This window comes from Rhinichthys klamathensis, unplaced genomic scaffold (assembly GCF_029890125.1).
Source record: "Rhinichthys klamathensis goyatoka isolate OS25496 unplaced genomic scaffold, OSU_Roscu_1.1 h1tg000104l_1, whole genome shotgun sequence".
Taxonomy (NCBI): domain Eukaryota; kingdom Metazoa; phylum Chordata; class Actinopteri; order Cypriniformes; family Leuciscidae; genus Rhinichthys; species Rhinichthys klamathensis.
This window is the reverse complement of record NW_026606643.1, coordinates 2011679-2038165: the sequence shown is the minus strand read 5'-3', so window position 1 is coordinate 2038165 and position 26487 is coordinate 2011679. Positions and strand designations below refer to the sequence as shown.

At 40.2% G+C, this 26487-nt stretch overlaps 1 protein-coding gene across 1 annotated transcript; it reads right to left on the bottom strand.

The window, feature by feature from the left end:
- Positions 1-1758: 1758 nt before the first annotated feature.
- On the bottom strand, positions 1759-26247 carry depdc5 (DEP domain containing 5, GATOR1 subcomplex subunit). The gene is made up of 42 exons (XM_056253316.1): positions 25758-26247; positions 25555-25642; positions 24519-24565; positions 24350-24435; positions 24128-24211; positions 24003-24052; positions 23207-23276; positions 23050-23128; positions 22903-22964; positions 22729-22798; positions 22577-22649; positions 20986-21089; positions 20678-20752; positions 20449-20583; positions 20308-20369; positions 20125-20198; positions 18963-19032; positions 18800-18836; positions 18602-18722; positions 18272-18501; positions 17980-18180; positions 17712-17847; positions 17516-17613; positions 16932-16985; positions 15144-15327; positions 12117-12274; positions 11878-11998; positions 11622-11789; positions 8888-9119; positions 8651-8784; positions 8369-8480; positions 7801-7863; positions 6533-6669; positions 6362-6442; positions 6144-6276; positions 5959-6064; positions 5320-5559; positions 4012-4181; positions 3687-3858; positions 3208-3268; positions 2327-2409; positions 1759-2196 (listed from the first exon to the last, which is right to left on the bottom strand). The coding sequence occupies exons 1-42, from the start codon at positions 25825-25827 to the stop codon at positions 1901-1903; spliced, it is 4827 nt and encodes a 1608-aa protein (XP_056109291.1). The 5' UTR covers positions 25828-26247; the 3' UTR covers positions 1759-1900.
- Positions 26248-26487: the final 240 nt, after the last annotated feature.

Here is a 26487-nt window from a genome sequence, read left to right as displayed (position 1 = left end):
AACATTGGCATATACTGTGTTCAATTTCACACTAACATTCTCACTTGGAGCAAATAATCTCTCACACAATGTAACACTGTCCATCAATAAAAGGGTGAAAGAAATACTGACGAGGTTATGATATTGACGAGGGGGCAGAGAATTCGCATCAGCTGTACGTGTGCTTGGCCATCTGTGGTATTTCAGACTGGACGTGCTGCGATGATGATAGCTCAGTTCACAATGACAAAACACACAGATCAATTTGGTCTTGTCAATGGAACCATTTGGCAACTTTTTAAAAGTAAACTTTCCATTCAGAATCTTATTGGCATCCATTTCGGCGTCTCGCGCTCATCATCCACTCAAAACGTAACGTTAACCAACTATTTGGCCGGATCGCAAGCCCAAACAAGTGTGTGCGGCGTGCCTGTTGTTTTGTTTCCGGTCTAGCTAGATCCGCTTGCGCTTTGGTCGACGAAGCAACAAAACGTCCTCGCGCAGCGCAAGCCATTGAAATGAATGGGTTTCATAGCGCAGCGCCGCGCATGCCGCGTCCTGTTGCAAAAGCATGTGAAAAAAAACTACTAAGTTTGCTAGGCCAAAAAGACCGTTAATCGCGCGATAAAAAAAATTAACACCGTTAAAATGGGTTTGCATTAACGCCGTTAATAACATGTTTAACTGACAGTCCTAGTTTAAAGCATTAGATCCCACCCTCCAATGACACGCCTCCTTCAGAATAAATGAACGCAGATTCAGCAAAGCATCATAAGACACGACGTTAAACTACCACATGTCTCACAGCACATAACATTACAATAGTAATGAACGTAAACAACTTACAGAGCTCTAGTTGTACCACCTGACTGCTGCAGATTCATTTCGGGGTTGATAATGTTGACATAGAAACGCATAAATCCGAGGATGTGAACAGCTCCGGGTGGAACGTCATGGGTTGCCATCTCGTAATTACGGTAACAACATGACTTGAACGCAGCATAATCGTTGTTTTGATTCAGGAGGAACTGTAATAGGCGGATGCTGTTTGTTTTTGGCGCTTGGTGGCTGTCTGTCTACAACTCTGCATAGCCTTACGGAACGTGCTGATGATGTGTGATGTCTGCGTGAAGGTATGGAAAAACATACGGTGACAGGCAGGTAGGACTATGTATCATTGCATTGGAAAAACATTATTTGGTGCTGACTTACATTTTTTAATATTTAGACCACTTCTATTATTCATGGCTATCAGGATGAGAAGAGAGTTTCAACCAGTATAACAAAAAGTGATTATGAAAAATGTACCTACCCTACCTTTAAAAGATCGTTTGATAAACCCTGTCCACCTTGGTTACTGTTGCTTGCGCAGAATCAATGCAAACTCTGCTCAGTCGTCTGACAAGAAAAGACACATTTGAAAGTGACAACAAATAATCAAATTAGTGTGAATTAAATGGAACTGTTTCTATAATTGCCACCTTTTACAATGTTTCTGCAAAATGTCCATTGAAAACCACCCAAACACAAGTCTTCCATAGATTTGTATTAGAAAAGTGAAAAAGCTTGTCTGATAATATGGATAGCAACAGTTACTAATGTATGATTGGTCAGTAATATTTTTAAGATGGGGTTTAGCAATAACAATCAACAAACTGATCCTGTTATGTACAACTTACTGAAGACCTGTGCCGTTCACTCAAACCCATTAAAAACGGCCCAAAAGCATTGCAGGTTCATGTGCAAACACACTAAAAAAATATGACTCATACATTTGAGTGTTTTATGATGAGGCTGTTTCTTTATTTTCCTCTGCTTCAAAAGCTAATGTTCTGCTGCTATCAGTCCTATCATCTATTCAAAGGTGAACTGTCTCGGTTTTCTCTGAAAGTATCCATTGCCTTTCCTCCTTTCTCTTTTCTCAAGGGGCACTGGCATTCATTTTCTCCACACAACTTTCCCAGAAGGTCACCAGTCGATTATCCTTGTTGGCACAAAAGTCTGTGAAATCCCGTAGCAGGCGGTCGGCCAGTTTCTCGTCCCCAAGAACACCAGTTCTCCAGGCTTTGGTCAGCATGGTATTGTAAGCCCAATTGTAGCCCACTCGCTCCTCAGAACCAAACAGGCTCTGACTGGCGGAGGCCGTGGAGTTACGGCGCCGCCGCTGCCCACTGGAGTATTTCCTTTTCGAGTAAGGCAGCTGAAGAAAAACTGTACCTGGATCAAACGTTCCCGAGAGATAGCGATAGAGAGAGCAAGACAAAGAGATGGACAGAATAAAGTAACAAGAAAGATTTCTATCATAGTATTTCTAATCAAAGTTTATATTATTCATAAAAGCATGTACCTGTTACATGGATGTACTGGGGTTTGTTCTCTGATGGAAAGTTAAAAGCTGACGTTGAGAACTTGTCTTGCACAAAGCCAAATCTTCAACAAAAAAACAAAAACAAAGAAAAAGAGGGAAGTTGTTTCAGTATGAGAGCACACAGGACAATACCTAGGGTGACCAGACGTCCCATTTTTCCCGGGACAGCTCTATTTTTAGTCCCGATTTATTATGAAAAAAATCATGCTCTTCTTGTCCCGTATTTTATCTTTCTTAAAATGTCTTTATTGCTAAACGATAGAGTGAGTCTTCTGTCACGTGGGAATAGCCTAATCAAAGGTAACCAATCACGTCATAGTATATTTTGAATACCAAAGTTACCATTCAAATCACAATTAACGATAGTGAAGGCAGCATACGACGCCAGTGTCGGTAATAGAGAACATTTGTGGAGCCCGCTTTTCCATTGCTCACAGAGGCAGCGCCGACATTACACCGCGCATGCGTACAAAAAAACATGTGGACGCTGCACTGAGTGTCAGCAAATCTTTTGTGAAGTGAAGTTGCGAATCTGATAAAGTGCATGCAAGTGAAGGGCTTTTTCGGTAAGCTGACTTCACTGCGAAATTGATCAAGAAATTGTAGGCCATGATCTGAAATGTTCTTCTGCTCACACCAAATCTGAGGCTATAACACACACCCACACAGACGTAGATAAGATACTTTTATGTGTGTGGTGGGGTAAGGGTGGGGGTGCCTGTCCCATATTCCACTCTGAGAAATCTGGTCACCCTAACAATATCAATCTAAAAAATAAACTTAAGTTTGTTCAATTCACTAACCCAAAGACTGAGCAATAGTGATAGTGAAAAATACATATCAGTATATGCTCTCTTTACCTGGAGAGTACGGCCTCCTGAAACAACTGCATTCTGTCCCAGTATGTCTCTGGCTCAAACCCTACACAAATAAAGCAGTGCCGTAATGGAGGATATCATACGTCAACTTAACAATAAATGACATAGGTATTGTAAAGAGTTCAATCCATCTAAGATGGTAAATGATAGAATTGTTGATTACAAACATACAAAACAGAATATTACCCAGAATATCAGTGCACTATGTATTTTTGTTTATTTATTATTAGTAACGTGTCCAACATTACACACTTAGTTTTTTCTGTTAATTAAGTGCATCATCCGGGTATTTGAAGTGTACTTTTTCTTTTAGCAATTTTCAATGTGAACACACTACTCGCACTATTAAATAAATAAATAGTGCATAAATAAACAAATTTGAACACACCTAATGTATTTGCTAGATTTGAGAGACTTTTGCAAACATCACAAGAAACATCTGTTACTTTTTCTGTCCTCACCCTCAAACAGGTTATCACAGCCCTCCTTTAGTAGGCACTGTATGTTTAGGGGGATAAACAACTGAGCACGGAGAGGGTCGCCATATAGGTATGATGACAAAGCGAAGGGCACCTCCAACACAGGTACAAGCAGGAATCCGCAAGATGCCGCCTTTCTGTGCCAGCCTTGCACCTGAAAACGAAAAGTGCAGTGCTTTGGGACTATGTCTCAACCTTACATGTTGTGTTATGTTTCTTGATACCTTCTAGTTATTGTCCTGATATTATAAAAATGTCATCCAGCACCTCATCACCTCACTGCCAATTATGTCAATCCTATGCTCACCATTTCAAAGAGTACAGCTGCAGTGACAGCCATCCAGTGCAGCTTGATTTCGAAGGCAGCATTGAGGGAGAAGTTGCCATGGTAGTAGCAACTGCACCATTCAGTCCGATCACTGCGATTGTTCACATCGACGTCCAAGGTGACTGTTTTCTGATCTGGAACTGTGGCAGCTGAGAGAGGAGGGGCAAAAACAGAGCGAGAAAGACAGGAAGAGTAGAAATGGCCAAGAGGATGAAATGACAATGAGGTCAGGCAGTCATTAAGATAATAAATGTGATAGAGTTTATGGCAGTTAGTGCTTAGTTCATGACATCTGAGACAATAAACATTGTGAATGAATTGAAATAATGATTCTCAGACCAGGGATGATTTTACATAATGCAAAGTATAAAAGGTAAATAAGGTGTATGAAGCTTCCATGGCAGGAAAACACTGAAAGCTGAGTGCATCGGCACAATAAGCAGAAAGGCGACGGGTTGGCAGAATAGCTTTGCTTAGGTTTGGGAACAATGGAGTAACAGAATTCATCCAGCGGGAACAGGACAGATGGAGGAGAGCAGGAAGGACCCATACCACGGCACTACTGGACCACAGCCACTACTTCACCACAGCATGCACTACTGGTGTACAAGACATCAATATGACACACCTAAAACAGTGGATTGATTGGTGTACTAGGGCAATCAGTCCATGCTCTGATTTGAGGAGCTTGAAAAACAATTTGTCCCCTAATTGGGTAGAACCACAGCATTTAGAGAGTGCATGTACCGTCACACTGATTGATGGCTAATTGTGCTTGTTATAATAGCAGATTTGCAAACACCGTCTACATCAATCAGTTAGAAAAGGGAGTCATGATTTGGGCATTGTGGGAATAAATAGTATGAACTAAGGGACTACTTTTCTACAACAGCATGCAGTCCTAGAATGGAGAAGAGTCACACAAAGTCAGATTATTAGATTTGAATACATTAAAAATTCATGATGGAAGGGGCTGAATCAAAAGCTTGGCTTGGTGTTTCCTGAGAAGAATATAGCGCTGTATAGAGTTATACAGTGATGTCGTTTCAACATTCATCTTTAGAAGTTAGTTGAGTTGTGGAAGTTTCCAAGTGTGCATTGTTGTTTAGAAGCTAGTAGATGGTATGGGTGGTGTCTGAATGCTTTAGTAATACAAGAAGAAATGATTTGACTTTGTGGGACTCATTCACACCACTAGCCTTCCCGAACTTTCGGGGGAGCGAGTGTGGCATGCTGCCTTAAGGTGTAGAGCATGGCTGCTCTGGGGTCAGAGCCGGCTGTGTGTACCTAGCAGTGCAGCAGCTTGGCTGCGTCCTCCGAAGCTGCGGCTGAAGGAACTATGCCTACTTGCGTACGAGGCCGGCCGGCTGGGCAACCAGGGTAGCAGGAAGGCCGGTAAGTCACAGGGCCGACGTTCCTCCATAACAAAGGCCACCTCAAACCACTTCCTCTGGAACAGGGCAAAGTCCTCCAAAGCTGCGGCAGACCATACGTTGGCTCCAGCTGGGGGCAACTGAGTTGTAGGGGCTGCAGGGAATAGAGGTCTGTTTCATTGAGTGTAGAAGCACCAAGGTACAGTCATGCTTCCAACGGGATTGCAGACAGTGATATCTGCCCCCTGAATCAATCCCTGTTCAACACTGACATTGGTTAAAAATTGCTGGGGGTTGCAGTGTAACTGTGCTGTTGATTTTTAGAAGGCGTTCTTACTCTTAATCTGTATCAGATGGCAGATCACTATGGATCACTTGTCTCGTGTCCCCAAAATCACCACTTTTCATTGAAAATAGACGTCTAGTTGCTTTGTTGTTGTAAATCACTGTCAGTGTGAATGTCCCTTGATACAGTTGGACACAGTAGCAACCAACTCTACAGCAGCTTGGCAACCCCTAGCGAAGTAATCTTCACAGTCAAGTCGTTTCTTACCCTTCTCGCTGTCTTTGTCGACAATCCGGTAAAAGTAGAAGCCATAGACAAAGGTTCTCATGGCATCACCGGAGGCATGAGTAATTAGACCTTCATCCAACATTTTCTATAGGAGCGTCAGAGATAGTCAAGTTTTTAAATACAAGCACAGACTACTGTGACTTCTGCAATGTTCTCAATTTTACCTGCATGATTTCTACTGCAATGCCCTGTGTGGCGACATTCTCCACAGTGCTCACCAGCCAATGTACAACCTCAGCACTGACAAAGCAGTTGGGAGGCAGGCCCCTCTGCTCTGGCAAAAGCTGCACTCCAGTGCTGCAAGCACAGGAAATCAATTTAGATCACACATGGGTGACATAATAGAAGACTGATAAATAATTAAGGATTCAAAGACTCTCACGTGGGATGCTTAATGGCTTCCAGGATCTCCATTAGTGTGGAAGATGAGGAAAGACTCAAACCACCGGACCCTGACTGCCCCCTGCAAAGCAACATGAAAGTAGAACATTCTGAGTTGAATATATGGGAAGCCATGTTCTGACTGTCGGAATAAAGTGAGGAGTTCTCTTACCCAGTCTCTGAACCTGTGCCTGGGGTTGGGTCTCCTGTGGCTTGGGACATAGCAGATGTTCTCTCACCTGGTTGGTTTCCTCCTTTGTCTGATAGCCCACCCTCAATGGAATTTGCTGGAACCTGTTCAGCGGGCAGCTGAGGAACCCATTGGGAATGTGTTAGATAAAATGTTGAAATGCAGTGTGCCTTCATCACTCCAGTGTTTCCTACACAGGAACTAGCACATCTAACATGATCTATCTTCATGCAAACAAGTCTAAAGCAGAACTACACAAGACTGACAAAGGTGCAAAATTATGGGAGATCTTCACGCCATCAGTATCCTGCGACTGGCAGGAATACATCTTTGTGGTACTTTAGTATCAGACAGCACATCCCATGATAGACTCTATGAAGCATATTGCACAGTATAAATGCCAAGAGCTGGTTCAAACCACCAGCTCCAATCTGATTGGCTGCTTGCTTTACAATTTCCAAAAGTCAGTTTTTTGCCAGCGATATTGACAAGGTACCAGGTTGCTACAATGAGCACTCAAGATGAACTAGCGACTGGATTTGTGAAATTTATACATGGGTTGTGCCATTAAAGAAAATCCTCAATCTCTTCTGTACATTCTGCTATGTTTTCAGAATTACATATGAAATATCTGGTAATTGTCTATACACATTTCATTTTGTATTTGTAACTTCTCTCCAAAGATCACTATAACATTATTTGATGCTTGTCATGCTTGTCTATTACTGTGACATCATAAATGTTAGATTTATGTTTTTAAAAAAAGCAAATTGTGATAAATGCTTTACATGTTGGTCAGATGGCCTCTTCCCATCTGCTCCTGGCCAGAATTAGCTGCAATGTGGAACGGTTACTGTATGCCGCTAGACAAAAATCTGGCTACGTGAGATTGGCAGTATTCTAAATGAGAACAGGATGTGAAGGGAGATTAAATGCAAAGTGCACATGCATTTTTCCACTGGCCAACCTGGAGTGGTGCAGTCTACTGCAGAACTCATAGAGGTTAGATGTTAAATGAAGTAAATCTAAAGAATCTAATATTTTTGTTATAATGACATAAACAAACAGGGATGACTCTTCAATTATCACTCTCACTATAAAAACAGTAGATAGAAACACCAACCTTAACATTTTTAATGCCAGTGAGAGGTTTGACAAGTACACAGACATGCACACATGGTTTATACGCACAAACGCGAGTTGCAAGAGACAGGCGGCTTTCACAGAGCAGAGAGGGGGCAGTGACTGACCTGAGAGTGACAGATGTAGGAGGAACGTGGACTACGAATAAAGTCCAAAATGAAGGCAGCATCCTGTCAGCATATTAGGAGGAAAACACCAGAAAGAGAGCAAATGACCCCCAGAGATCAGAACAAGAACAAGGCAGGAATGAAAGAGGAAGAGGCAAAGGTCAAAAGAGGCAATGAAAGAGGAAGAAAACATAAACCCACTGCAAATAATATCCACAATCGAATACAGGAAGACAAAGAACCAAATGAAAAGTAGGGCTGTCAATTGATTGTATATTGTGTGATCAATTCAATACAACAATTTTAACTAACAATTAAAAGACATTATTATTGTGGCATTTTATAATAGTTGAATTTTTTCACAATTTTTATTCTGTTCCAAATACTGTGATCAGTCTTCAAACCAAGCAGACAAAGGCGAAAAAGACCACAAAAAAAAAAAGAGGAAAGAGCCAGCAAGCTATACATATTGTACAAATGCAATAGGACTCTTCCCCAGTCAAAAGCACAACCATACACACAGGAAGCCAGGAACTAGTCCGTTCGGCGGTCTGCCTCGGGCTCTCACCTTACGGGGGCTATCGACATAGGTGGTTGTCAGGGCAACGCTGGCCGCTTCACTGAAAGGTCCACATGGTTTCCCACCATGCTGAGCAGCAAGCTGCTGCTCTTCTAAACTCCTGCAGATCAAAGACATCTCACCAGTATTAGGAAAAACCTGGAATCTCTGGCATTTTATAAAACATTTACCATATGTGGCACTAGAACCGTGGCACGCACAAACACTTGTTTCTCATTGATTGTGTATTTTATTTCCTTTGGTTTGCCAAAATCTGCCAGCACAACTCACTTCTGTGTCTGATCCAGCTCCAGAAGTGCAGAGAGGGCAGAGGTGCCCTTTTTGCCCACAGGGGGTGCGATAGGCTCCGGGTTGTAGGAAGAAAGGGCCCCTGTCACCTGCAGGCCTTTAATAGTAGCTCCTTTCTATAATAAACATAATAATTGTTATTTTATTGCCCAGATGGGTGATGGGTGGTTTTATCCATTTGATAAATCATTTGTCCTTATCCTGTAGCTGTGCACTCACACGAATAATACGATCAGATCGATGGCGCCGGCGAATCCTGTTCAGGCCTTCCAAAAAGCGGATAAATCCATCCAAAAGAGACCAGTCCCCATTGCCAGAGAGACCATCCCGCCCTGCCCCCGCCCCCTCCCCATACACGTCCCAGTGACCCTCACCATCCGCCACTCGCCTGGCTCCACCCGCTGGCAGCAGCAAGAAGCGTGTGCGCCAGAACTTCAAAGAGTCAATAAGACTGTGGAAGAGAGAGGAATGGGATCTTGTGGGAATCTATGTACATGGGTTTTGTGTCAGAGTTGTGATGCTAGTAAAGCCATGTAGGGCTGAACAAATATGGGCAGAACTCTTTACTGCCCTAGTACTTCAAAAAGCCTTTTAAAGGTATACATGTGAATTAAACGTGGCACAATGGCCTTCATCATCACAGTATGCTAAACCAGGGGTCCCCAACCCCCGGGCCGCGGACCGGTACCGGTCCGTGGGTCATTTGGTACCGGGCCGCACAGAAAGAATAAATAACTTATTTCCGTTTTATTTATTCACACATTTACCTGTTCACATATCGTGTCTTTTGCGCGCTCAAGTTTGTTATTTCAAATGTAGGCGCGCGGTGTGCGCACTCATAATTGAAGCGACGCGCCCGTTTTTTCCAAGCGCGTCCGCGCCGCATCGAGATAAAAACATCTCAACTTTTCAGAATGCCGCAAGCGCACTGTAGGTCACGTGACAAGAACCAACCAATCATCTTCCACACTGTTAACTGCTGCACTAGTTACTAGTAAAAAATATTTTTAATAAAAATATTAATGCTCACAACTGATTCCTTGTTAAATCCATCATTGTTTATACAGAATTGTTCTATATTCTATATATAAATGTGTATGTGCTTGCTATTTCTGGTGTTGTATGACCACTTCAGTTATAGTCTAACCTCAGACAAATGCAGAGCCGTTGCGCAGGAGAGATAGTTTCACGGCAGAAGCTCCGTTTACTGATGCTTGGGCCAACTTTTCTTAAAATATAATCAAACTGGTCCTTGTCCACTCTGAAATAGGCTTTGAACCTCCCATTGTCCAGGCGGAGCTCCTGAATCAGCTGGGGAAATTCCCCATGGTTTTTGCGTTTTTGTAGTATCGGTTGCACGGTCTTGCACCCAAACACTGCAGCGTTTTTTTTTTACTCTTCTTAGTAAATAAATCTTGTAACAGAGTTACAGCAAGGGTTTTTCGGTGGTGGAAATCCATTGCTGAAATTTCCTTGCTGTAACGGAGAGCGCAGCTGATGGTTGCTTAGCAACGACAGACGCCTCCGGAGTGCAACCTCGCGCCTAGCGTTTTCTACGCGTTTTTAGGAGCACCTTAAAGGAACACTCCGACTTTTTGGGACTTTAGCCTATTCACCTTATCCCCCAGAGTTAGATAAGTCCATACATACCTTTTTCATCTCCGTGCGTGCTATAAGTCTGTTTGACGCACCCACCGCTAGCCTAGCTTAGCACAAAGACTGGATGTAAATGGTTGCAGCTAGCATACTAATCCAAATAAGTGACAAAATAACGCAAACATTTTCCTATTTACATGTTGTGATTTGTATAGTCACAGAGTGTACAAAAAACAAAGTCACATGAGACACAGACATATTTTAACCGTATAAATACTGGGAACTATATTCTCTGAAGGCGAAGCACTGCTACTTGGGCGGAGTGATAACCGCAGCACCTGAGACGAGCCTTGGTGAGGAGCAGAGAGCGCGTCTCAGGTGCTGCGGTTATCACTCCGCCCATGTAGCTGTGCTTCGCCTTCAGAGAATATAGTTCCCAGTATATATACGGTTAAAATATGTCTGTGTCTCATGTGACTTTGTTTTTTGTACACTCTGTGACTATACAAATCACAACATGTAAATAGGAAAATGTTTGCGTTATTTTGTCACTTACTTGGATTAGTATGCTAGCTGCAACCATTTACATCCAGTCTTTGTGCTAAGCTAGGCTAGCGGTGGGTGCGTCAAACAGACTTATAGCACGCATGGAGATGAAAAAGGTATGTATGGACTTATCTAACTCTGGGGGATAAGGTGAATAGGCTAAAGTCCCAAAAAGTCGGAGTGTTCCTTTAAAGGCCGGTCCGTGAAAATATTGTCTGACATTAAACCGGTCCGTGGCGCAAAAAAGGTTGGGGACCGCTGTGCTAAACAATCCACTCATGTTTAACAATGCTTTGTTTAGGGAAAAAGAAGGAAAGGTAACTGTTGATCTTGGAGAAAGGCTTTAACCCCGCCACTCCCGCGTAACCTCATACTCTGAGAAAGGCTTTTACGGCCTTGTTTGCACAACCGTACATTATTTGTTACAACTAAGTTTTCTATACAGTGTGTTGTTCCATTCTACTGTCTGTATATTTAGACATGTAACTTAATAAATAAATTTGCCTGCTTTAAAGGCTTTGATAATCTTTCCTTTTATCACTGATGATGTTGAAAGCTAAAGTGATTATAACTTTTGTTATCTAAACGTTCAAGTTAAATCCTACGTTTTCCTATCAGTTCTAAGAGAGACCTTTACCTTTAAAGAATAAGAGGTTAAAGAATAACAACAACTTTAATGGAGTCAGATAAAAAAAATGTTGTGTCCCTATTAAGGAGTCAGATAAATATTTGAATTATACACGTCATCCTTAAACTGCCTTTTGTTCCAATTATTGGTTCAAAATAGCAGCGCAAGCTTCCAGCCACTTGCCTGAAGTCCTCTGAGCCGGCAGAGCAGATGTACTGGTCCAGGTAGTTCCATTTGTACTCCTCCAGCCGCTCGTGGCTGAACTCAACCCAGAATGGCAGGAAGTGGGCGTCAGCGTGCGGAGGGCACAGATTGTAGCTGTACTGAATCTGTGTGGATTCGTATGGATACCTAAAGACAAACAAAAACACACTTGTAGGCATTTCTAGAAGAACATATTTCATGAACTGAATCTGAATTACTAAAAGCTTCTACTGACTTTGGGAGGTAGCGGGTAACGGTAATGATCTTATCTTTAAGGCAGACTTTATGAAAGGTTCTCCCCATACTGAGCCAGTAAAGACTCTCTTCCTCCTCTGGTTTACGCCGAGACACCAGCCCTGAAAAGCAGACCTTCAAAATCTCTCACCTGAATTACAATGGAGCGTGATTTATGACAGGAAGGTTACATAAACCAACTAGTATGCAGAGCTGAGGCATGTCCAGCAGGGGATGTACCTCTGGAATAAAGGGGGCTGCTGCTGAGGGGCGGGGCTATAGCAGGCTGTGGCTTCCTGTTTGGCTGTACAATGATCTGGTAACCTTGCATCAGTCGTTGACAGATGAACTCTTCAAACACCTGATGGGCCGTCATCACTGGAGACTCATCGTCACGTCTACATAAGATGGAGAGCACATCAATTCTGGACTGAGATATTCAATATATCAAACCTACAGTGGGGTTGAAAAGTCTAAGAATACTTGAGAATGTAGCATTTCTCAAATTTAATACAGTATTTCATTACAATTAATGAATGAAAAGTTGAGTTCAATAGAAGAACATGTGACTATTTATTTACCAAGCAATTCACATACAGTGTCACTGTAATGTTTATTTTGAAAATTAGAAATAGTGCAAAGTTTTAAAGTGTCCCTATTATGCTTTTTCCAATATTACCTTTCATGCAGTGTGTAATATAGCTGTCTGTGAATGTAAACAGTCTGCAAAGTTGTAAAGTCGAAAACGCATGATAAATAAAGTTATTGTCTCCCAAAAGAAAGAATAGACTCTGAACGAGTCGTCAGGAATTCCAGTCTCACTTTCGTGACCAGCCTGCATACGTAACACGGTAACACATTTGCATAATGCCCGCCTATGGTCTTCATTGGCTGCCCAAGAACAATGTCTGCTTTGACCCACCCTCAAACACTGTAGCTGGTTTGTGTTGTGTACATGTCAAGAAGTCGCTGTTTTCTGCTCTGCAAAAGGAAAATTCTCTTTGTAACACTTCCAAAGGATCTGCGAAGAGTCAGTGGTTAAAATCACCACAGCGACACAACAGCAGAATAACCTTTTGACGATTGCTTCTCAAATCTTCGTGAGGTCTAAATGATGCTTATCCAGTAAAGATGGGATAGTACACACTTTATTTGGGCCAACTTTCTCATCAGAATCACAACCTGTAAGTAGGATTTTTTTTATTGATATATATATTTTCTACCGGGTGTTCAAAATACGTAGTTTTGTGTTTTATATTGTGTAGGTGACACGTGCTGTAAGCGGTCGACCAATCACAACAGTGTGGCCCTCTGGCCAATCAGAGCAGAGTAGCTCGCGGAAAGGAGGGATTTAGAGAGACTGAATCCTCGAGCGAGTCGTTTGAGAATCATTGAAAAATGTGGTGATGTGCAATGTATTATTTTAAAATTTAAGTGTCTTTTGACCTTTGATGCATGTAAACATGTTGTAGGACAGGGGTTCCCAAACTTTTCAATGCCAAGGCCCCCCAAATACCACTAGCTTCTGGCCAAGGCCCCCCTTTTGCAGGATGTGTTATTGAACCCATCGACACTACTACGGCAAATGTAGAAATAAATAAAACCAGGTGAACATCAGATTATGTGATGGTGTTTGATACCAGCCTATCAGAAAGATTATAGAGATGCACCTATTACAATTTTCTAGGCCGATTACAATTTTTCATTGAGTTTGACCTGCCGATACAGATTTTAGCCGATCTGATTTCCTTTTTTCTAACCACTTTACAACACATACAAATATTTATTCTCTCTCTCTCTCTCTCTCTCTCTCTCTCTCTCTCTCTCTCTCTCTCTCTCTATATATATATATATATATATATATATATTATATATAACATCATATAGTTTTACCCAAACTGAATAATTAAGACAAGTTTAAGTTTAAATGGGTACATTTTCTATAAATATTTTTGAGTCTTCATTTTCTTTTCTGACATAGCCTACTCCAGTTCTTGTTAAAACACACTAGACATGCAAATGATGTGCATTTTAGGCACTTTTTGTGTGAAATCATATTTATTGTCCATCAAAAGTGTGCTTTCACTTTAATTGAGTGTGAGCTGCGCAGCAAAAATAGATTGTGCCGAAACCCGCTTCACTGCTGCTCACGCGACGCTCCTGCTCGCGCTGTGAATGCACTCATTGATAACGTTGATAACATGCACGCCGAAAAAATACGCGCCTCTCGCGCTTGAGATCTGAAACGGCCGTAATTCACGAGGTTTCCTACATGTGCGTTCCGTGTGCATGTGTGATGCTGATGTTGCGCGATGTTAATCATGCGGCGCCCGAGTGCATTAGACCGGCATAAAATCAGCATGTCAGACTGATCGGCCGGTCGACAATCACATGAAAATCGTCCAATTCCGGTCACCAGCCAATCAATCGGTGCATCTCTAAAAGATTAGCATTACAAGTATAATGTTCAGATAGGCTATGCACAAATTATTATAATGCTATTTCATTACAATACTCATAATAATACAAATATTTTTACTTTTTTTTAATTTATTTTTTTACTTTTATTTCATTCGCATTTTTTTTTCTTCCAACTTGCTGCAGCCCCCCTGGCGCCCCCCAGTTTGAAAACCCCTGTTGTAGGAGATCTCCAAAACAAAATTAGAAACCTTTAAAACAGCATTATAGGGCACTTTAGATATTTCTCAATCACTTTTTGGCATGACGTTTAATTGTTTTATGAGCAGGGACAATGAAAAATGGAAGTATTAATTTTTCCCATTGGGATTTTTTTTTTTTTAAATCTACGTTAAAGAGTTATAAGCCATGAGCCAAATCAACCAGGTATGAGGAGAATCGCAACATTTCAAACATTTGAAGCAAAAAAGTATTACAAAATCAGACAAAAAGACATAAGTACAAGGCTGTGTAACAGCTTTCATGAGGGAATGAATGACAATCCAATGAAGCACTGCGAAAGATATTAATGTAAAAAAAATTGGATAAGTTGGCAGGTCCTAAAATGCTCTTTTAGTGCAACTTTCTTGTTGTGATTCCCTGACTGATGGAGATTTCTCTGTAGAGTCTTGGCTAATGCTGTTTTTTCCAGCAGGAATTCCAGTTAAACATGATTATTTAGAAAGTTGAAATAATGGGAATACCTGACTTTAACCAAAGCTGATATTGGCTGATAACCACTATAGTGCCCTTAAAATATCATTGAAAGTAATATGACAGACATAATGTTTTGACCCAATGTGTTTGTACCTGTCCAGGTCAGTGTGTGGCAGCAGGTCGTAGCAGCCTTCTGTGTAGTCGTTCTGCAGGGTTTGGCGGTCGGGAAAGTAATCAGTCGTGAGGGGGAGGCAGGCAGGAGTGGTGAGGGACTTCCAGTCCACCCCGACCGTGCAGCAAAAACTAGGCACTGTCGGAGGGGCAGACAGCAGCAGGACTTCAGGGGCACCCCCACCACACACACACAAACACACAGAACAGCACACACGCAACAGACCACATCCAAAGCACATTCACACATACGGCCCGGATGAAAATTAGCAGATAGGTTGAGAGAGAAAGAGATAGAAGAAGAGAGGGTGAACAGTTTCAGGCAGACAGACACATACAACACACAGAACGAGGATAAAGAAAGACAGAGAAAGTGGGAAAAGAAAAAGGAGTGTGTTACCATTATTGTTGTAATTGAACTGAAATTACAGTGACTACTACGTGCAAAATTAACATGCAATAAAAGGCACTGTGAGCATCGTGACATCACTGGTGATGAGTAATAAGTGTGAACGGCCGTCTGTACAAACACACAATTGGCAGAAAAGATGACCAGTACTGTAGTGTTCAGGCAAGGCATGCGTGAGAATCTGAGTGCAGCAAGTGTCATTCTACATACTTGTGATTTAATTGAGGGTTATAAAGCTCGTGAGCGGGAGAGAATTGAAGTTTGATACTTGATTAGACAGAAAGGGGAATTTAGGAAATAGAGGAATCCCCAGGAAAGGGGAGGGATGGTACAGAGAGAAAGCAAGAAATCCCAGACAAATCTGAGGTGGAATTCACTAAGAATGAATTGCGGCCACCAATATTGATGTTTAGTTGTCAGTTTTAACACCTGTGCATTACACACAGCACACATATTTTGTTTTGTTTACATCTTTTTCTAATAGAATAAATTTTTAATACTTTTTTTATTATTATTACTAGCCGATTAACGTGCTAGCTTAACTAGACATCTCGTTCATGAACTAAATGATTTGGGTCATCGTGTTTATGAAGGAAGGTCTCACTCATAACACAAAAAGACCTACTGGCATAATGATATAACCTGCAGGAAAAAGTCAGTAAACAAATCAATAAATGGATTCAGAAGATTGGAGTCAATGAAATGAATCAAAATCCCAACCACAAGTCTGCAGTGTAAAGACACCAATAGATGGTTGAATACAGTCGATTCAAGAAAGAACAGACCAATCACAATTCAGTAAACAATTATATTGGTGAATCTGTTGCTTAATTAAGATCAAATAAAAATCTAAACAATAATGGTGTTGCACTGCTCATGGTGTGTGAATAAGATTTAAGCATATTGAATGTTAAAGTGGCACAACTATTCAGTGAATTCCCCCAGAGGTTTTGGACCAGGATCACCTTTTTCGCTCATCAACTTCCACCCATAAACAACACAGCCACTCAGCTCAACTGATGTGATCTACCGCACTGGCTTGAGAAACTCAAACCACCTTATACAAAGATAAAGAACAGTGATTCCCTTACGGACAAAATCGATTTGAACTTCCAAAACAAAAAATGCAAAGGTAAGTGTGAACCCAGCCTTAAACACCTTAAATCACTCAACCATTGATCCCAGATATGAATGCGTTTATGTGATTTGCAGATAATGAATATATATTTCTGAGGGTATATATATATATATATATATATGTGGGTATATATATGTGGTTAATTATCATTCATGTGGAAATGGATGGATACTGGAGATGTGATTGTGTTTTTGAGTCTCTTCACTGATGGGAAAGAACTCACTCGGATCTAGACTGCTGGAATAATCCTCAAAGGAACCACGGTTCACTGGCGTTCCTACAAAAGCAAGAGCAGTAACAACAACTGAACTCAACTCAATTTAAATTTAATTCTAATGAAATAGCTACACAGTAACTACACAGATTTAAGTCCCACGAGTGTAAAAAAACCCCTAAAACTAAAAAGGACTGGTTCACAAAATTCGTTCAAGAATCAGTCATTTGAGAATCAGCAGCTTGCTTTTTGAATCACTGCAAAATAACAAGATTCATCTGTTTGGGACTTTGATTACACCACTCATGTAGTATATTTTTGATTTGATACAAATAACCGACTCATACGAGTAATACTTTTGGGAATCAGACTACACCAGCAACTCTACATGTTTTTTGACTCACTACAAAGAACCGGCTCATAAGAGTCATTTGTCCAGGAACCAGACTACACTTGTCGTGCTATATTTTTTTGATGCACTACAAAGAATTGGCTCATAAGACTCACTCTGACATTCATATTATCATAAAGTGTTTAAATAACCTCTTTATTACACAGTGGCCCTAAAAGATAAGTAAGTGAAAATACTGCACCAGTGCTGTTGCTACTAGCTGGACTTCCAGATACATTGTCAGGAACTCCGCTGATGTACAGTCCATTCTCCCCTACGTAACGGGACGCTGTCCGCTTGCTATAACAAACATTTACACCATTATTAGACTCTCACTGCATCATGTTGGCGCATTTCTCCTCTCTAAATATCCTCTCGCTCATCTGTGCGTGACTGACCTTCCCGTGGCTTCATGATAGGCCAGTTCCAGCAACTCTGCAGAGGTACGAGCCGGGTCTCTCTGCTCACTGCCCTGCAGCTCTGCCATGTTCTGTCGCGTCTGATGGTGGATCTGGATTGCCTCTCCAGAAGGACCTTGAACATCCATACAACATTATATAAAACATGTAGAGAATAGACTCTAGTGACAGTTTAGTGGTCATTATTATGCATAATATTTGACCACAAATTAACCAATGAGAAGCAAGTTTTGTATGTATCCCTTACCGACAGGAAACGTGTGCATCCAGCGGCGGCGGTTGGAGGTGAGTTTCATAGGCATACGTGAGGGGGCGAACGGGTTGATGAGGGCCCTCTGGGGCGTGTAACCGCCCGGCCGTACATGCAGGGTGGACTCAGCGCTGCCCACCGTGAAGCGGCCCGGAGCACTGGAGTCCCTCTGGGATTCTACCATCTTTTCCAGCAATTCTGCAAAGACAAGCGAGACGAGAAGCAGTGAACATCAACCAGATGTTTCTGCCTACATCAACACATAGGTGCACACTGAATGGTTCTGTACCTCTTGTGCAGCTGGTGTACCCCAGGGAGCTGCTGACCTCGTATTGGCCCTGAGACGGGCGTGGGATGAGCAGGATGTTGGAGATGTGTCCCAAACTGTCATCTGACGCCAGGCTCCTCTGTTCATCTGGTCCTGTAGGCCTGGTTGGGGGAGAGCTGCCCATTCCGCCTCCACCGACATCAGATGAGCCCCAGCTTTTCCTGCTGGCTGACTCCCTCTCCCGACTCGACCTGACACACATGGTCACAGGCTAAACGTATAAACTGCCATATAAATGGAGGAAGTTGGTCAAATACAAAAAACGACAGGATTTTTATCCGTTTAATGTACCTGAAGTTGGTGGACCTCTGGGCTCTCGAGGGCCCAGGAAGTCTGAAGACCTGAGCATCGTACGCATCATAATCCACCTGGATTGGAAGGCTGTTCTCGGCATCTTTTGGAGAACCAAGAGCTGAGCAAGACAAATCCAGGTCAGTCAATTCACGGCAAACCCATATACAACCTTAAATAGTGACGCAAATGACTTACAATGTTCTTTGCTGCTTCTGGCTTTTTCAGCTTGAGCCTTAAAATAAAAAAGCATCAGAGTGACAGCAACTTCATTTGCAGTTTTACAAGCATTAGGTCATTCTTATAATAACAACATTACAAAGTCACAAGGTGTTGCCAGTGTAAGTGTGATATTTCTAACCTTCTTTCCAGCCAGCTTGATCCGTGGTGTAAAACAGCTGCATGAGTTCTGGCTTTTTGATGTGTAAAAGCTGTAAAATACATATTTTTTATACTAAGTTCATCTACATTAACCTGTGAATCTTTAATGCTAGGGTTAGGGTAATATGGACAAAAATATTATCACAATATTAATTTAATCAAAACTAGTGTCCAATCAAATTAATTCATAAAACCTTAACAACTTAATCAATCTTTTAAACTGTAATTAAAATATAACAATTAATTTACAAAACATTGCATTTTTATTTTTTGTCAAACAAGGTATAAATTAAAGTTGCAGTGAGTGATTTTTGAGAAACACTATTGAAAGTGGATTGGACCGAGCAGAACAACACACTTGTAGCCAATCAGTAGTAGGGGGGCGATTGAATGGACGATTCATGATGGGGGAGGATTTTTTTGGAGTTTTTGAAGAAAGACAATAGAAAGAGAGATGGCTGAGAGACATTATAAAAGAGAAAAGCTCATAAGAATATCACTGGAAAATGAAGGGTTATGATCAGGAGAGAGCTTTACGAACCGCATTAATATTAGAAAAGAGAGACCTAACCGGGAAGGCCTGAAAACAGACACATAGGTTGTGTTGTTTCTGCTCCATACGCGAGTAGCATTGGTTTTGCTGTTCTTGTAATGTTAGATATAGGAACAGGACGAATGTCATTGTTTGTCTGGAGCTGGTGTGCTGCTGGCAACAACAAACTCTTGCTTGTGTATATACTCTTGTGTACTGCGTGTTCATTTTTTGTTCTTCCTTGTCGTTCGCCATCTTTGTATTATTTTTCATGCATTATTTTACTTCAGCTACGATAAAGAAATATACACACTTGCATTGCACGTTCATGCACTTTGGGGGCGGAGCAATGAAGATTTCAAATATTAACAGTGCTTCTCAGAAATCACTTACTGCACACGTTAAAACAAATGAAAAAATATTCGTTGTATGATATTCGTTATATACAGTATATCTCTATAGAAAAAAAACGGGTGGAGGGACACCAGCCCATATCAATGACACTCAAAAGTGGGTAACTTGGGCCAGTAAGCAACCACATAGTAACCACCCAGTACACCCTAGCAACCACCCAGTAGTTGGTCCTGAAGCAACGACTCTCAAATCTCACCTATGGTTGATCCAGTGAGGCAGGTTGTAGTCATCGCCAATTCTGGAGTCTCCGTGCACTGTGCGGTTATGTAACTAATATAAATGATAAAAAAAAAAAAAAAATCTCACCCTATTCACAAGTATTAAAACATTCATATCTGATTTTATGCTCAAATGCCAACCTAATATGGCGTTTGCTAACCTTGAAGAGTGGAACAGCGTGGAGAGGCTGCTCTCCCATGCATACCAGATCTACACCGATGCCTGTCAGGAAGATACCGTACCATTAGCATCCGCCGCAGTTCTACAAGACAAACAGCGATTGTACAATGCACTCACTGACCATTGTCGATCATGCGCTGTTTGGTGAGTATCATGAGCAAGCGGTCCACCTCGAACACGCCCACTCCTGGAGTAATGACCACCGACATCTGACCCGTACGATCAAAGTTACGGTTGATGTAGTGCTTATCAAAGACTGAAAGAGACCAATCAGGACACTGATATCAGGACAAACAGCTCTACTGAACTGCCGTGGGTAAAGACAATGCACTAAATACACAACTACAAACCGTTGAAAGACAAGTTTATAGCTTCCAGATAATTTCCCTGAGCAGAAGTGGAATTATGCCCACATGGATATCCATCTGCAATATTGAGACATGAACAAAAATGTGTTTACAGAATTGCAATAATGCCATATTCATAACACACATCTTTCCACACTCACTGCCAAAGGAGTATACTTTGCACTCAACTGTGAAAGTGAAGTATACACAGGCCTTATAAGAGACTTCTTTCAAAATTATAAAAAGAAATCTTTACGACCCCAAACTTTTGACTGGTAGTATATAAATCAGGATTGGATATACATACGCACCTGCTACTTTAAGACGCACCAGTACAGGATACTGTATGAAAAGCTTCTTAATGGTGATGAGCAGAGACGTCCACTCATCACGTCTTTCATTTTGGGCCACCACCCTGGAAGAGAATACAAATAAGGACTGCTGCTTAAACCAGTACAAAACAGCAAGTCTTATAGGGTTAGTTCACCCAAATATGAAAATCCTGTCATTATTTACTTACTTACCCTCATGTCGTTACAAACCCGTAAGACTTTCGTTCATCTTCAGAACACAATGAAGATCTTTTTGATGAAATCTGAGAGATTTCTGTCACTCCATTGACAGCTACGCAACTGACACTTTGATGCTTCAAAAAGTTCATAAAGAGATCGTAAATGTGAATTGACCAAATTTTCTGAAGAGACACAACCGCTTTATATAATGAACAGATTTACTTAGACTTTTATTCACATATAAACATTCATCAACTCACACATCAGTTGTGGTAAAGCGTGTTCGCTTGACGTGCGAGAACTAATGAGTTTCATTCTTGTGTTACGCAGCACGTTTGAGCTTCAGCAAGAACCAGTGAGGTTTGTTCTCACGCGTCAAGCATGTTCGGTTGAGCTTCCGTTTATGTTCAATGATCAATGTTTATATGTGAATAAAAATCAAAATTCAATCTGTTCATCATATAAAGCGATCGAGTCTCTTCAGAAAATTTGGACTAAACTGCTCGATTCATATGGATTACCGTGTCCTGACTAGACGTGATACGATAAGATTCCATTAACAAACAATTTGTCTGTTCACACCAGATGCAAACGCGACTATGAGACGCGATAAAGTCAATCAAAAATCCCAGCCAACCAGAAGAGCATGTGGGCAGGCTCTTTTTGCAAGCTCCCTGCCCTCACAGTGAAATTTATAAGTACATAATCAAATTTATGAATACTGCACCGTTTTAACATTATTAAAAATATATATTGAGTTACTGAAACAATCTTTGTTTTAGAATACACTCGTCTGTCTCAATGAGTTTAAACACAGTTTAAACATTCTTGTTTCCTTTATTTGCTTCCTATTTATTTTGAAGATATGTTCATTGTTGCTTTCAGTACGGCTATAAAAGAGACACAAAATGATATTCAAACTCCCATTAGACGCTTTTAACAATGAATAAAGCACATAAACGGTACCATTATTAATAATTATCATTATCCTGTGTTGTTGTTGCAGCCGCGACGTTGCAAAAAAATAGAAACCGTTTCTAAAATAGAATCATCGCATGTCACCATCTTGTCTAGTTAGGACCAAACCTCTGATTAACATGGAAATCATGTTAATCTTGTTAACCTTTTATCGCACGTTGCGTCTGGTTAGGACACGGTGTTAGTTTTACGATCTCTTTATGAACTTTTTGAAGCGTCAAAGTGGTAGTTACGTAGACAGTCAATGGAGAGTGCAGAACTGGCTCAGAGTTTAATTAAAAAATTTATCTTCATTTGTGTTCCGAAGATGAACGGGTCTTACAGGTTAGGAACGACATGAGGGCGAGAAATTAATGACAGAATTTTCATTTATGGGTGAACTACTGCTTTAATGCTTAATGAACTCCCAGACCTGTAGAAATCCTCATAATACCGCCCATCATGGTCTTGTCGGACTGACGCTCTTTGCATCTCTGGGAACTCTTCTACATAAAGAAATAGACAATCAATTATTATAATTCAAATTATATGACCCAGGCAGTGTTTTAAATATGAAACATTTACCCAGTGATTTGGCCAAGTAGAAGGTTCGAGAGAACAGCACTACTGTAACCTCATGACTGCAGTTCTTCTCCTAAAATTAGTGGTTACATGTTAAAAAATGCCATAATCCCAATGCATTGAGTGATATAAGCAGCTATAACATTATTACTGGTCAGTGATGGAGTAGACACTCACTTTCCATTTAGCAAACAGATCGGAGAGGAAACCATTGACAGCTTTCTCAAAGTAAAGATCACCTGTGAATTAATTAAGCAGCTTATATGATCTTATATATAAGATTTATTCTTCAAATACACATAATAGTAAAAAAATTCTCTTTACCATAGATATCAAAGTCCCACATCTCACAGCTCATTTGAATGAATATATAAACCATCGCAGAGGTGGATCGAAAAACAACCTAAGTCGAAAAAACAGTCACGACATGTGAAAAAAAGTGATAATAACACTAACTGAATTTCCAAAGAGACATTCTCACCCTTGTATCTTCACTAATATAGCCACAAGTGACCTTCTCTCCTTTAACCCACAATTCACTGGCCTGGGCCCTGAAATCATGATAAAACCATTATTTTTTTAGTTAAACATACTACCGATCAAAAGTTTGGGATTTGTAAAATGTTTTAATATTTTTAACAGTCTCATGCTCAACAAGGCTCCATTTATTTGATCAAAAATACAATAAAAACAGTAATATTGTTAAATATTATTACCATTTTAAATAGTTGTTTTCTATTGTAATATAATGTAATGTTGTAATATGGTGGTGGTTGAGGAGAGATCCCCTAATATGATTGTACAGTGCTTTGGGTGTACAGTAGTGCATATGAAAGCGCTATTTAAATGCCTCATTCATTCCTTCATTCATATATTTTAAAATGTAAGTTATTCCTGTGATGGTAAAGCTATATTTTCAGCATCATTACTCCAGTCTTCAGTCACATGATCCTTCAGAAATCATTCTAATATGCTGATTTGCTTAATTTCTTATTATTATCAATGTTCAAAAAGTTTTTGCCATGATACAATTTATTTCAGGTTTCTTTGATGAAAGTTCAAAAGAACAGCATTTATTTGAAATCGAAATCTTTTGAAACATTGGTAACTTTTGATCAATTTAATGTGTCCTTGCTGAATAAAAGTACTAATTTCTTTTAAAAAATCTTGCTGACCCCAAACTCTTGAACAGTTGTGTATGTTATGAGATAACACTTCAGAGATTGACCAATCACATTGGAATATTCCAGACAGCTTGTAATAATGGATGTTGTTACCTGATTCCTGCAAACTCTACTTTCTGTGTCACATACGCACATGTGCTCACCTGAAAGAACATCATGGAGATATAAAGACCACTGTGAGGCATCAAAAATTAACATTTCATGCAGATTCTACTCACTAAGCTCTTCTTCAGTCTCCACATGTCTCCTCGTCCAATATACTGATCTTTGAAGGTGAGCTCCACCAGATCCAAAGTCACATCCTGTTCAATTTCAAAAGGAGCATTTAGGTAATAGGGTATGAGAAGCTGTGAACATTTATTTACAGAATATATTCACAATATATTCTGTAAATAAATAGTAGGACATTGTGCATTAAAGAGTATTTCTGTATAAAATACCTTTGGATCTACAATATTGATGATGACGTCCTGGTAGGCACGAAGCTTGAAGGCCTGAGCCACTGTCTGATCTACACTGATAGTTTCTGTTGGTGGAAAAATGAACACTGAGATGCAGCTGGTTAATAGTTACTAGTTCAGAAAATTACGCAAATAATTTAAAATTCACCTTTCTGCAGGTCTTCTTTTAAACTCTTGACCTGCAGCAGCAGAGGACTAAGACAAAGAGATAAAAATACAAGAATATTATCAAGAAATATACTAATGTACAAGACAATATTCAATATTGCATGATACAAGACAATCAAAGAAATGCTTAGACAAAATAATAGATTTTTTTCACAATGCAGTTTCATTTCAGGTTTCAGTTTTTAGTTAACCAAAATATAACTTGTTATAGTTTTTCTAATGATTTTAGGATTAAATGACACTGACGGTCAAAAGTTTGGAATAATTATGATTTTTTTTTAAAGTTTTTGAAAGAAGTCTCTTACACACTCACCAAGGCTGCAATTTATTTGATCACAAATGTGATAAAAACTGCAATATTGTGAATTATTATTATTACAATTTAAAACAATTGTTTTCTATTTGAATATATTTAAAAATGTAATTTATTCCTGTGATTCCTGGATTTTCAGCATGAATGTCTTTAACATCAACCCTGACCAATGGCATCACCTTGCGGAAGACCGGGCAGCTTGGCGGTCTGCGCTGACAGAAGGCACAACTCTGTCCTGCCATGCTTACACCAGCTTTTGCACAGAAAGACGGCATGCTAGACACCGTTCAGATCGGCGCTTGCGCTGTAAACGGACTTGATGACTCTTTCAGAAATCATTTATTATTATTATTTTATCACAGATGAGAAATGTTTCTTGAGCATAAAATCATCATATTAGAATGATTTCGGAGGATCATGTGACACTGAAGAATGGCGTAATGATGCTGGAAATTCAGCTTTGATCACAGGAACATATGGCATTTTAAAATTTATTCAAATAGAAACAGTCGTTTTAAATTGTAATAATATTTAACAATATTGCTGTTTTTACTGTATTTAAAAAAAAAAAAAATTAACACAGCCCTGGTGAGCACGAGACACTTATTTTCAAAAACGTTACAAAAATCTTCACAACTCCAAGCTTTGACCGAAAGTGTATTTCAGTAAAATTGACCTAAAATCACAAGAAAGCTCCTCTCACCTGTACTCATCATTTGGATGTGCAATCTCAACAATATCCCCCAGTTTAACATGAGGAAAGACTTTAGGATTCATCATCAACTCATCATCTGTGGAGAAACAATGAGTGTAAAGAGATGCATGAAAAAACACAAACCAGTCATAAACTAAAACTAATTCAGTACATAATTAAGAATATATATATCGTATTAAGAATATTCTCACCACTGCCTCCAAAGCCCTTTTTGTGCACCACAAGCTTGTAAGCCTTGTTAGCCTTAATGGTAACTGTCATTGTAGTCTTCAGTTCTACAATCACACACACATTTACATGCAGAAAAATGTCCAGTGGTATAAGCAGTCAGCAGAATTTCATTTTTATTGCTGCATTCTTCCAATCGACATGATATGCATGAACAAAAGTTTCAAATAACACTTAAAGTGCTTGGAAATGAAGAAGCACAATCAAACTCATGACAGTCTGTCATCCTGCTTTTTGTTTACAAGTCGCGTGACGCATTTCTTCCAACCATGAGGACGCTTTGCAAAGACGTTTTCCAATTGTAAGGCAATAAGGTAGACGGTAGGTATTCATTTATAAACTGACGATGCATAGTTTAACATACATCTTCCAAAAATAATGCAACATTTGCACTGTTTTCTGAACTAGGCGTACAGTTACTTCTTCGTGTTCATAATATAGAGTTAGACAGCGCCGCATAGCGTGCTGGAGATTCACAGTCATGTCAAAATGCCTCAATTACAGCTGTCCTCAGTCGCTTTGGTATATTTTTTTAATCATCCTTAAGATTTGCAAACCAGTTAGTGCATATTTCAAAATAATTCGTACAAACTGCACCGCACACAATGTATTACCTGCAAAAGCCTGTAACTTAGTTCATCACTCAAAGTAAGTATTTACGTCAATGAACTCAGCAGCGCAGCTCCGCCTCCT

Bases quoted from the DNA above. Each gene is read 5' to 3' on its own strand.
- depdc5 (XM_056253316.1), bottom strand. From the start codon at position 25,827: ATGACAGTTACCATTAAGGCTAACAAGGCTTACAAGCTTGTGGTGCAC. The intron at 20,584-20,677 runs GTTTGTAGTTGT...GGTCTCTTTCAG, and splicing joins TATAAACTTGTCTTTCAACG to TCTTTGATAAGCACTACATC. The intron at 7,864-8,368 runs GTGAGAGCCCGA...ATATGCTGACAG, and splicing joins ATGTCGATAGCCCCCGTAAG to GATGCTGCCTTCATTTTGGA.